General features: G+C 40.5%; 1 protein-coding gene across 4 annotated transcripts in view; it reads left to right on the forward strand.

Moving 5' to 3' along the window:
• The window catches only part of TNRC6B (trinucleotide repeat containing adaptor 6B), a 225,856-nt gene that overhangs the window by 179,740 nt on the left and 32,921 nt on the right, over positions 1-13,195 (forward strand). For all 4 annotated transcript variants that reach the window (XM_072973566.1, XM_015241646.3, XM_031671771.2 and 1 more), the window contains 3 exons: positions 277-322; positions 1,678-1,826; positions 7,164-7,289. In XM_072973566.1, the coding sequence (XP_072829667.1) occupies positions 277-322; positions 1,678-1,826; positions 7,164-7,289 (321 nt within the window). The remainder of the gene's footprint in view (positions 1-276; positions 323-1,677; positions 1,827-7,163; positions 7,290-13,195) is intronic.

Genomic DNA, 13,195 nt, shown 5'->3' on the forward strand with positions numbered 1-13,195 from the left:
TCCAAGCAGCTGTTTAGCTATTGCTCTGTCCCTAGATTTACTGAAGCTAATTTGATGTGAAAATTGAATTTAGAAATATAGGCACCAGCAGCAGTCAAAATTAGCCATATTAAAAATGTTATTGTCTTCATTCCAACTTAAGGTTCATTTCAAAGGACCTCATATAGTGCTGGTAGTAAACTAGGGTGTGACTAGCATATGAATAATGCCATTTCTTCTCTGATTCAAACATTTAATTCAAACCTTAAATCTTCCCTCACTGTTCTTTATTTTCAGAGTCAAACTGAAGATAATCCAAGCAGCAAAATGGATCTGTCTGTAGGTGTGTATACTCCACTAATACGAATGGAAGATGTTGTTGTTAGTGATACCCTGTTGGGATCCCCTCCTCAGTTTGAGTTGGGACAGGTGCAGTGCCATGCTAGACACGAGGTGGGGGCTGAAAACTCAAGTGAGTGCAAGAGCCAAGAAAGTAATGTGAGTGGTGTGTGCCAGGTATAAGAAATTGGGACGTGGAAGGCACTGGTTGGCTGTGGAGAGCAGATGTACCACCTGTAGGAGTCAGTCTTTGCTCTGCTGTGAGCGATGATTGGCCTGGAGGAGGGCAGGCTTAGCTTTGCCAGATCCTCCAGTGTTTCCAAGAGAGGCCAGAACTTCACATATACATTAATGCCCTGATTTTTACATATTGGAAAGTAATTCAGTTATCTAAAAAGGCTGTGTGTGGCCAAAACAAAGTATGTTTGTGGCGCTGCCAGATTCAGCTCTAGGGTTGCCAGTCCTGTCCTCACTGGGCTTTTCCGTCCATTACTGACAAACTCTCTATCACAAGTAGAGCAGATGAAGTGTCAGCCCTTCATCTGTGGGTCTTCACAGGGAGGCTGTTGCTCACGCTGAGGAACTTAAAAAGTATCAAACCAGGAAGAAAAGAAAACAGTCCTGGGAGATAAGGGAAACAGCCTCTGATCTGTGATTCCTTCATATATGAGAATAACTAAAAAGTGAGCTTCATGTCAGTATAGTAGCAACTTTACAGAGATGTGAAAGAGAGCAGGAATAATCATTGCACCTTGGAAAGTACGTTTTGCAAGTAAGCGGCACGCCATCTCCTGTGTTTAACTCGGAGTTCTAAATTTTAGGGCAACAGCCATGTCTCTTTGATCTTTTTATTTCTAATAATTGTGTTTTACAACCCCAGCCATTTATCTAGCAGGTGCTAAAACAGCAATAAGAGATACATTATCTCACTGAGAATATTTGAATATATGAGCAAGATAGAGTCATCAAACATATCAATAACCAGTCTAGGTATATTTTTGGTTAGATTTTTACCAGGTTAGCCTTAAGACCCTCTTTCAATCTTCCATAGAAAACAAGCAATAGCTGATACATATTGTGGGGTTTTTGAGGGGGTGTGTGTGTGTACGTACAAGCGACAGCTGATACATGTTGTGGGGTTTTTGGGGTGTGTGTGTCTGTGTTTGGTTTATTTTGTTGTTGTTGTTTGTTTAAGCATCCACATGTGTTCCAGGAAGGAGCACTAGCAGCCTGAACCCGTGAGAGCTCTTCTGGTCTTAAACCAGCATCCCAGAGAGGATAGTGGGATAGGTCACTTCTTGCTCATGGGGGAGACACTGATTTGTTAAAATGTTCACTCTTTCTTGTGTTACTTTTCAGGGAGCCTTCCAGAGAAAAAATTTGATGTGGACAAGCGAGCAATGAATCTCGGGGATTTTAATGATATCATGAGGAAGGATCGACCTGGGTTCCGTCCACCTAATTCCAAAGACATGGGAACCACAGATAGTGGGCCTTATTTTGAGAAGGTGAGTTGAATCCTTGGTTTAAGATAATAATTCATGAGAACTGCTTTGGTTCCCATTTGTCTTTTGATAATTAATTCCAGAAGGAAGCGTAGAAGTACTGAACCAAATGAGTAAGCAAAACACAAACATCACCTGCATTTAAGTGATGACATGAAAGTAGTTGATGTTGACAGGTGATTAGGCAGTAGCTAGAACCATCTGTCTTTAGGATATGAATATTGTGAACAAGGTCTAAGTTTTGGGAAATTTATGAAGTTTGAAGAGGGGAAGTGGTCTGTATTTATAGTGGGGGAAATGCACACTCGAAACATGTGGAAGAAATTCTAGAGATAAATTGATTCTGAATTCTTTTTCTGCTACCGCATAATTACAAATTAAATTTTTGGATCTTGTGCAGATACTCTGTGTCTCCTAAGGCCTTGCCTTCTAGCTTTGTCAAGATGACCCAAAACTTTCTCCTTTGCTGTTTCTAAGAGAGCACTTTTGTCTTCTTTCTCTGTTTCCCTAATGGTCTATTTTTAGTTACAATGGTATACAAGTTCTCAACACCTGTTTTAAACAAGTCATTTATACCTATTTGTTTTGATTTTTAACATGTCTAATGGAGATTATTCTGTGATTCAGAACACCAATTTGTAGTGTTCCTGGTCTTCAGAAAGCAGATAAAGCCAAAATTTTTTAATCTGGCACATTTTTGACACCGCTGGTGCTGGGCCAGACAGCAGCATGTTCACAGGAAGATTGCTCTGGCTTCTGTTTCAGCAGCCACGTAGTTAGAGTAATCAGTATTAGATTCCTAAAAATGAAGTGTCTGGCGATTTTTGTCTTCATGCAGTGGACAGAATGTGTTACTAGCTTAAGAGGATAAGAAGAATCTGTATCGAAGAGGATTACAGATGGTATCTATTGGGCAAAGTATGATGATGATGATGATCAGATCCAAATTCTGTCCTCGTTTATTGCTAATACACTCTAACTTTGTTTATTCCTGGTGTTTCTCTCTTCCCTTCTTGCATTCTGTTGCTTCACTAACCAACACTCATTGTGATTGGCTAACTACTACTACTTTTCAGCTGACTTTGCCTTTCTCCAATCAAGATGGGTGCCTTGGGGATGAGGCTCCCTGCTCTCCCTTCTCCCCTTCTCCCAGCTACAAGCTGTCTCCCTCTGGTTCCACACTACCCAACGTCAGCCTTGGAGCAATCGGCACAGGGCTCAACCCCCAAAACTTCGCTGCTAGACAAGTAAGGAGGCCTCTCAAATTTATAACTGCTTGGCTGTGGCCTCGCCTTGGCCCTGGTCTGCAGTTTATTGCATCATTTGTCTGTCTTGGGAAATTTGTTGATTACTGAATGCACAGAATGATAGTAAGTGTAGGCTCTAGATCTTTCAGCCCATGGAACCCATCTCTCTTCATGTTTCTCAACATGGGTTTTGTTTTAAATCTGTTTCTTTTGTCCTCCCATTTTTGGTCATAAGTTCACGTTTAATAGGTTGACTAATGACTGGCTTAGGAAAATGTTAAAGAGGCTGCATGGGTACCTTCTGTCATTTAATTTAACAACAGGTTTGCCACTACTAACATTAGATTGAATGGCAAGTTATACTTTTGAGGTCTTTTCAATTTAATATAATTGCTAGCTAGAAAATAGCAGCAAAACTAGTACTATTAAATTTTTAAGGGTTATAGTATCTTAAAAATCTAGTTCAAGTGTAAAATTACCCCAAGAAAGGTGACGTGTATATTAGATAATGAAGTGTTAAGAAGACCGGATATTGCCCAGACGTGCAGTGTTGGGGTCCGCCTGGAGCAGCCCCTTCCCTAGGGTTGGACCTGTCGGTCCTCTGAGGACAGGCTGGGCTGTAGAAACAAGGCTGGAGGACCTGCGGGATGATGCCTCCCTGCTGTGCAGGCCTGACTGAGCAGGCGCAGCAGGCCTTTATTGTCTCACAGTAGCTCTGTTGTAGTTTTTGTGGAGAAAACCAGGAATTTGGGGATAACTCCTTTGCGACGGTGACTCCAGTGATGATATTTTTCTAGCCTTAGTTCCATGACTACTTGCCTGTCACTCTGAATTTCACCGCGGATGTCATGGAAGGACATTTAATTATTTGCATTACATGTTTGCACATGATGATTTTCACATTTAAAGGATGATGTGAGACACCTCTTACATCAAGTTGCACATAGATCTTTCATATGCTTTCTAATGGTTGCCATGGCACATTTAAAAAAAATGGATTATATTATATCCATGTTTTTAGATTGGTTATCTCTGAATTGGGAATAATAGATTTTTTTGTTTTCTTCCTTTATATTTCACTCTTTCTTAATGGTTCCACAGAGGACATGGCTATGTATTGTTTATATAAACAGAGAAGAAACAATTACATCAGTTTTGGTGGGGAGGAGGGATCTTTTGGGTTAAGGTATAAAAAATATAAAATAGTCTTAACGTTCTTGGTTAATGATCATTATGTATATACTTCCAGGATCACCTGATTATCAAATACTTCTAGTATATAAACTTTAATATAATTGACCAGCCAAACTAGCTGTGTACTGGATTCTTAAAAAAGGTCATTCCTCTTCCTTTTTTTGATCTGTGGATTGCTGCAAAGTCTGTTGTGAACCAGATTGATATACATATTCTATCCAAATATGGTCATGATTTTTTTCACACTATTTTCATGCCGAGTTAACATGCTTCATAATTTAAAAATAAAATTTAAGAGGGTTTTTTCCCCCAAATCTCAGAGGATTTCAGTCAGCTTGATAACCTTGTTTTTAATGTATATGCCTTTCCAAGTTGAACACTGTAGTTGAGGCATATATCACCAATAATTATTAGGCTCCAGGTCATCATAAAAGCCTCACATACAACAGTAAAACTTTAGAAATAGGCGGATAAACCACACTTATATATATATATATATATATATATATATATATATATATATATATAATTAAATACATTACTGTACGAAATAGCTACTTCTGAGCCAAGATGACCAGCTTGTGATTCCAAGGTTCTATATTAAAAGATAACAAAGAAATGAGGACCTCTATATAGCACAGAGAACTATATTTGGTATCTTGTAATAACCCGTATATGTATAACTGAGTCACTTTGCTGTACACCTAAAACTAACACAACACTAAGTCTACTAGACTTCAATAAACAGAAATATGAAAGGTATTTTTTTGGTAGACCTCTGTTGACTTATCTCTTATTATCCATATCAGATATATCAAAGTGCTTGGTATGGCTTTGGGACACTTGATAATGAAAACCTAAAACCTTTGGTAGGAGTGGGATGGAATCTTTCTGTTAGGAATAGGAAAACAAGGCTTGATTTTACAAAAACTATAAGGCAGGTACCTTTTAATACTTCTTACCAGAAAGAGGTTGAAATTAAAAATGACCCCAGCAAAGCAGTTTGGGATCCCCCCAAAACATGGATTCTGAAAGGACTTTAGCTATCAGAAACTTCACCATCCAAGGATCATCCATGAATAAATAACATATAATAATAACACAGTTATTACTTTGATAGTAAAGTGTAAGTGAGAACCATCTTAGCAGAGTAGCCTTAGCAAAATAAATGTTTTCTCTTCTCCCGGGAATGACTAATAGCTAAGCTGCTGACAATGACTAGCAGGACCTCAGAAGAACCAGAGCTGAGCCATCTCACCTCAGAGAGACAAGTCTGATTAGTAAGACAGGAGAAGCAGAGACAGGAGAGCTTCTAGAATTAAAGGTCTTTTCATGTTTAAATAGTCCTTTGGGAGATTTAAGATTCATGGTGGATCTTTGATTTTTTTATGAGATTTACACAGATTTTAATCACCATTTCTACTTTCTGTTCATGGTCATTTTCATTTTCAGTATTTTTAAGTTCATTAATATCCCTGAAGCAGTCTCTTAATTCTATTTTGAATCATTAAACTATCAAAATATCTTTAGTGTTCTAGAACTTAATGATGCCATTACAAAATTATTCTTTAAAATAACTTTAATCCCCGCGACTTCAGGGATAAGATGATGGTGGTGACATCAGCTCGGAGCGCCCACACTTGGTATAAGCAGTGGTGCAGCTGTCTTCACTGATGATGCTCAGTGGGACATTTGTTTTCAAGCGTATGAAATTGGTGGGTCACGGATGTTTGCAAATGATGTGCTCATCCTACAGACCAGGGCTTTATTGAGCTTCTGGGAATACAAAGAGGGAAATGTTAAGCTGGTGGTGGAAAGATAGAATGGAAAATAACTATAATGTAATTTGACGATAGGCCTGTCAACAGGAGGTTTGAAGTGTTCTACAAACATAGAGGTGAGCTCAGGTGATTTGGATGTGGAATGAGGAGGAAGGTTTGGGAAAGACCTTCTTGATGAGGCTGACCTCTGAGCTGGGCCTCAAAGAGGTCGAGTGAAGATGATACGAAACACTATGTCAGGCAGAGGCAGCAGTGTCAGGTGTCAAATGCATTTTCTTTGCTTCTTGCTAGAAACAATTCGGAAAGGAAGGGCCATCATATAGCCCTGGTTTTTATAGCCCTTTGATTGAAACAGTCTAGAAGTGCTTCAGTGAGTTGGTCCTCCAGAAATCAGGGAGTTAAGCTTGTTTTTAACTAGACTGATAGTCATACATTTGAATGAGAAGTTACAGGTGAGTAATGTTTTGGTGACCCTGGAATGATTTTTCACTTTTCCCCTTTCTTCCTTTTTAATTTCACTGTGTGATTGATTCATATTTCTTAATTGAGCAAAGAAGGGGCCAAGCAGACCCAAGACAGAGAAGAGTGTTCATATCTGGAGTAGGGTCCTTATGGAGCTAGGCTCACAATTGGGTGGCACTGATTTTGTGATTGAGTTAACCAGTTTGGACAAGTAATATCGTAGTATTGTTTTACAACTGATATTATTCGCAAGCCTGCATTTTTACAGGTGCCTTTCAAGATGGGTCTCAGATTATATAGTTTGAGAATAAATTTGGGAAACCCAATTGTAAAAAAGGAAGTAGTTGAATAAATATTATATCACCTGCACCTTTCAATAACAACCACCACAAAATTAGTGCTTTTTCTAATATTTGACTACATTTAACCTTTTGGCTTATGGAATGCGTCAGACTGCAGGGTTGTTGATGATGTGCCCATGATTGGGTGTGAATAATTTTCCAAGCATTCCAAGATCAGGAACTTTTCAGTTAAAAAATTCTGTGGTTCTGTGAATACAGAGTATGATTCTTCTGAGGGGTAGAAAACCTGAACTGTTTCTTATTTACATTTTTTTATGTTAACAGAAAGCCTTACCGTTGCTGTTCTGTTTGCAGGGTGGCAATCATGGTTTGTTTGGAAATAGCACAGCACAATCGAGAGGTGTGCACACACCAGTGCAGCCGCTGAACTCTTCTCCTAATCTCCGGGCGCAAGTGCCTCCCCAGTTCATTTCCCCCCAGGTAAGCAATTACATGGTTCCACAATTCAGAGGTGAAGTCCAGGCGGTTTCAGCTGACTGGTTTTCTAGACATAAGAGGAGTAACAGTTACCAGTCTGAAATACGAAAAATCCAGCTGCCAAGGATCAAGATTTTTAGAATAAGATGTCAGATCTCTTTTTATTCATTGTATTGTGCATACAAAGTTAGACCTTTTTGCATGAAAAGCATTATATTTCTTTTAGCTCTCCTATATATTTTCACAATATTATACTGATTTTTTTAAACTGTGTATAATTTAAACTACTTTATATATTCTGATGTGTCCACATTCAGAAGTTGGTTGTCCTCAAGGACTTGGAGGAGAATGGCCAGGTTCTGGGTTACTCTGAAAAGTTGTGAGGAGATACATGCTAAAACACTGACCAGGTGCTCTAGGGGTATTTATTGCTAAAGAAGAGGCAGAGAATGACTCGCAGAGCAGCTCTGTGTGGGGTGTGGTTCTTTGGGTACCAGGGGAACCTTTTAGGTCCCTTTCTTAGCAGGAGATGGGCAGTGAGTTATTTGAGGGTATAGGTGAGAGATTTGTGCCAGTCTGCCACATACTGCCCCTCATCATCCCTCTTCGTGAGAAAACAGGTCTGGGGAGCAAAGTAAAAGCTGATAAGCCCGAGTGAGGATTCAGTGTGTGACGTTAGAATGTTATTTTAATGAACTAGAATCAAGAGCTTTCAGTCTGTCCCGTCACATAAAAGGGAATGGGGTACTTAACAGATCCAACCAGCAGGTTGTGAAGGGTCAGGTTTTGTTTTTGTTCTTTGATGTCTTTTAAGACAAAAGCTTCAAGTATTTATTTGAAACCCTCATCTATAGATTGCAAATCCCATTTTCGATATTGAGTCTCTGTCTTGGTAGAGGAAGAAACGTTCATCATGTCCGCCCACCCCCATCCTCGTGGTCCTGTCTGGGAGTCGTCTTAGTGCCTCTCTCCTTCCTCTTCCCTCTAACTTGCACTCATCCTTCAAGTCCCGGGTACTGGAAGATCCTCCAGACAGAGCTGCTCTTGACTTCCCCAGCACTTTATAATGGCAGCATCTTGACTCTCAGAGCACTTGCCAGCATGTCTTGGTATCGGGCCAACAGTCATCTGTGGTTGTGGAATATCTGCAGTGAATAGATGAAGAAAACACCTCTCCCACCGCGGCCTCCTGCAGTTGGTGGTGGTGTTGGAGGACAGTCAGCAGATAGTCAGTGTGATAAATGTTGTACAGAAATGCCTGACAGAGTTTGGGGAGCTGGGTGAGACCTCACACCAGCAGTGACATTTAAGCTGAGTCTTGAAGAATGAGTCAGAGTCTGCTGGGCACGGCCAAATGAAAGGTACCTTCTAGGAGGCAGAAGCAGCTTGTGCGAGGGGCAGTAATATCTGGAAGAACATGGTGCGTTTGGGGAAATGCTGTTGGTGTGAACAATTAGTTTGAGTTTCTGGAAGCATTCTTATGGGATCTAGAGTGGAGGAGGAGGGAAGTAGTCAGGAAGTTTGGGACCAAATTTGGAACAGTTTTGTTTGCCTTACTGAGGAGTTTGGACTTTGTCCTTTGGTCACCATGGTTTGTAACCATTATCTTGGCTGCTACTTAAAAACGCAGTTTCCAGGTCTTCCCCCGTCTACAGAGACACAGTCTTGGGTGTTGGGCCTAATGCCCCCCAGGTGATTTTTATGTGCTCCCTTGGCTGCTACTGCTAAAGATACTATAGTGTTAGGCAAGATTTCTCAGCTGAGTGGCAATATAGGAAAACTTAAGTTTAAAAAAACCACTAACAGTAATATAGAGGACATGTTTGAATGACAGAACTATGAGAGCAGAGGAGACGAGTTACAATGCTGTAGTAGTAGTCTGGGTCAGACAGTGGCAGTGGCAATTAAGACCTTCCTGGGAATGTCGCCAGTGATCTTTGTGTTGTGGAATACAGTGGTCTGTTCCCCAGTCTCTTTTTAATCAATGTATCAGCAGCATTTGACACGGTTGATCACTCCCTTTTTGAAACAATTTATTTGGCCTTTGAATACTTTGTATTGATTCTTCACCTGTCTTGTCTTCTCTGTTTGCTTTACAAGTTCTTCCTCACTCTCCCAGCTTTTAAACATCTGAGCCCCCCCAGTCTCAGTATTCGAACCTTTTCTCACCATCTACAGCCACTACAGGTGATCTTACCCAGTGCGATGACTTTAAAATACTGACAGTTCTGAAATTATGTCTCCAGCCCAAATCTCTCTTCTCAGCTGCACAGACTTCTGGCCGTCCATACTAGGATGCCTTCTAGGCATCTGAAGTTAACACACCCAAGACAGAACTTCTGGCTTCATCCCACACTCCCCTCAAAAACATGCTCTTCCTCCAAGTAAGTGGTACTCTCTTGTTGCAGGTGCTTAGGCCAGAGACCTCAGAGCTAGTTGTGAGTCTTCATAGCCCACATCCGACCCAGCCACAGATCCTCCCTTCAGAGCTTTACCAGCACCCAACCATTTCCTGCCACGGCCATGGTCTCCTTGACTGGTCCCTGCTCTGCTTCATCTAATAACTTGCCTGCCTCGAGTCTGTTTTCCATCCAGACTTCAGACTGATCCTCTAAAACCACGCTGTCCAGTGTAGCCATTAGCCGCGTGAGCACTTGAAATGTGACCATGAAAGAACTGAACTTTTAGTTTTAATTAATTTAAATGAAAGTGGCCACAGTAGGTTAGTGGCCACTACATGGACAGCGCAGGTGTGGAACATTTCTGTCCTCACAGAAAGTTAAGATAAATCATGTTACTGCTTTACTAGGAGTCCTCCCCTGGCTTCGCCCTGACTGAGAATGCAAAGCCAGCTCTTTACTGTGGTCTCTGAGGCTCTTGGTGATCTTCCCACCCCCACCTGCCACTCTTCTATTCGTCCAGCCCTCTCCAGCCAACTGGCCCCAGTGCACCAAACATACTTTCTAGAATGCTCTTCTCCCAGATTGCCGCATGGCTGCATCTTTGTTTCCTTCAGATCGCTGCTTCACTAGCACTTTATCAGAGAGGCCGTCCCAGGCCAGGCTGTCACCACCCCGCTGGTACTCCTCCTCCCCTCCCCCAGGCCCGGGAGTGCAGCACACGGCACAGCAGCTGGATCTGCATCTGCTTTGTTCCCTGCTGCGTCCTCAGCATCTACAACTGTGCACGGCATGTATATTGAGCTCGGTGAATACATGTCAAGTCATGGGTAGGCATGTTTCAGAATGATCTAGAAAGTGGAATTGTTAGGAAAGCGTGGTTAACTTAGCCTAAGAGATTTTGGTCATAAAGAAATGTGCAGCCCCTAAGTGTCTGCTGTACTTGGAAAAGAAAAGTACTTATACTCTCCTACAATTTTGAAATTTGTTTATTTAGCAAAATGCAGTTAACATTTATTTAATGCATAATGAGGGAAAACTACTCAACAATGGAATATTTTTTTCTGATATTCACCTATTTTGAAAAGTGAAGTTGCTGGGTATCACTTAAAAAAATTTTTTTAAGTTAAGACAATATAATAACCACACTGAAAGTTTGGATTGTGCAGAAAAAAATTCTTCCAGCAACAACTCCCTCATCCCCCGACCCCACCCCAGCTGTAGTGACAAGAACTGCTTTTACACAGTCCCGTGTCCAGACTTAGTTCATGTACAGGCATACTTTTCACATAATTGCATCCATGGTCACGATATCCTGCTGTTTTCGTTAACATTGGGTCATAGTATTTCTTCGTTACTAATGTAGTCTTCAAGTTGATCATTCTTAATGAAGAAGGCAAAATGACCCAGCAGGCAGGCTTGTTTTGATTTCCCATTATTGGATATTAAGTCGTTTTCTTATTTTTCACTGTGATAAATAATGCTGTAGAGAAATCCTTATATAGAGATGTTTGCCCACATTATTTCTAAATTTAGTTGCCCAGAATGAGATTTCTAGGTCAAAGCATGTGAACATTTCAAATTCTTGATGAATGTTATCAAATTTTATATCCATTTTAACCACATTATAGGGACAGTCAATAATTAATGTAAACATAGGAAGAAGACACTGAAACTCATCTTTAAGATATGTTACAAATGTTCCAGGCCATGGGTTTTTCTACCTTGCCCTTTTCTTCCTATTGCTCAAATATTCAGAGAGTAACATATTCTAGAGGTTTTTGACTTGCTTTTAAATTGCTGTCATTTTGCACCTATAACGCTTTGTTAAATGCCTCTAACTAGAGCTTCATTAAATTGACTCCAACTAGAGCTTCGCTTTCTCCAGCCCAGCTGGAGATTGAAGGGCTTTTAAGCCAGAGTAATTAACTCCCTGCCATGGGAATGTGCAGACCTGCACTTTAATTATCCTGCAACCCAGGTATGAATAGCCGTTTGCCAGGAGCCTAGTAGAACTTCTCTCTGGTCTTTTTGTATCCACTGGAGGATAGTGCTTGTGCAGTCTGAAAAGGAGAAGTTGAGCAAAGCTGGATAGGAGGTCCTCAAAGTGTAACCTCCATAGTCTTTATAACCTTCAATGGATACAACATGTGATGTGCTGGCATTTAAATTAAAGTATAAAAATACTTCATGTTACCATTTCTTTACTTTTCTTTATAGTCTTTTTGTATCTATCTTTAAACAGTATATTGTTTCATGTTCCCTTTTTTGCACTTTATGTAATGAAATCATGCAGTTTATGTAGCCTTCTCTCTTTTTCTGCTTGATATTGTTTCTAAGATTTTCCCATGTTGATTTGGGCAGTTGTGGTTCATGCAAGTGTTCTACTGCATGAATAAACCAGCATTTATTTACCTATGCTATCCTACTATAGATAAGCTATTTGGGTTGTTTCCAGATTTTTGCTATTACGAGCAGTTGCTGCTGTGAATATGCCTAGATCTGTCCCCTAAAATGAACTTCTCCAGGGTACTGCTTGGTCATGGACGTGTTTTACTTTGTATGGTGGTTTCTTTAGCTAATTTCAAGTAGTAGGAGTAGTGAGGAGGGTGAGGGGCTGATGGGCTCTTGCCGGGGATGGCATATGTTCTCAAGACTGAAGAAAAGTGGTGACCAAGAGACCAGCTGATTTGTGCAGTAGATCTTCTAAAACAGAAGGAAGAAGGGAGGAGAAATGACAGCTCAGACAATGGGTATCTATTTTGGAGGCCAGTTGGTTAGGAAACGAAATAAGCAGAGGAGATTTCCTGTGAATCATAGAAGAAAGCTCTAGGAAGGAAGTTAGAAACAATGCTGATCCATGCAGACCATCTAGAGCAGCACTGTCCGACAGAAATGTAACACAAGGCACGTAATGTAAAGTTTTTAGTAACCACATGTAAAAGATAAAAAGAAACTGGTAAAATTAATTTAGTAGTATATATTCTTTAACCCAATATATCTAAATTATTATCATTTCAACCTGTAATCAGTGCTTTTAAATTATATTAAAATTTTCAATTTTTTTCTGAATACCAAGGCTTTGAAGCTTGGTGTGTATCTTACACTTAAAACACATCTCAGTTTAGGTTAGCCGTGTTCCAAGTGTTCAATAGCCTCACGAGACTAGTGGTTAACACAGTAGACGGCCAGGCCTGTAAGACATAGTTATGTTAGTTTCTTTTCTGGAAATTGTCGCAACAAATAACCGCAAGCTGGGTAGCTTAAAGCAACAGAAATTTGTACTCTCACAAGTTCTAGAGGGTAGAAGTCTGAAATCGAGGTGTCATCAAGGTTGGTTCCTCCTGGAGGCTCCAAAGGAGAATCTCTTCTGTGCCTCTCTCCTGCCTTCTGGTGGCTGCTGACAATGCTTGGTGTTCCTTAAAAGCATTGCTCCAACCTCTGTCTTCTTTTCCACATGACATTCTTCCCCTGTGTGTCTCTGTATTCACATGGCTTTCTCTTCGTCTC

Source organism: Vicugna pacos, chromosome 12 (genome assembly GCF_048564905.1).
Source record: "Vicugna pacos chromosome 12, VicPac4, whole genome shotgun sequence".
Classification (NCBI taxonomy): Eukaryota; Metazoa; Chordata; class Mammalia; order Artiodactyla; family Camelidae; genus Vicugna; species Vicugna pacos.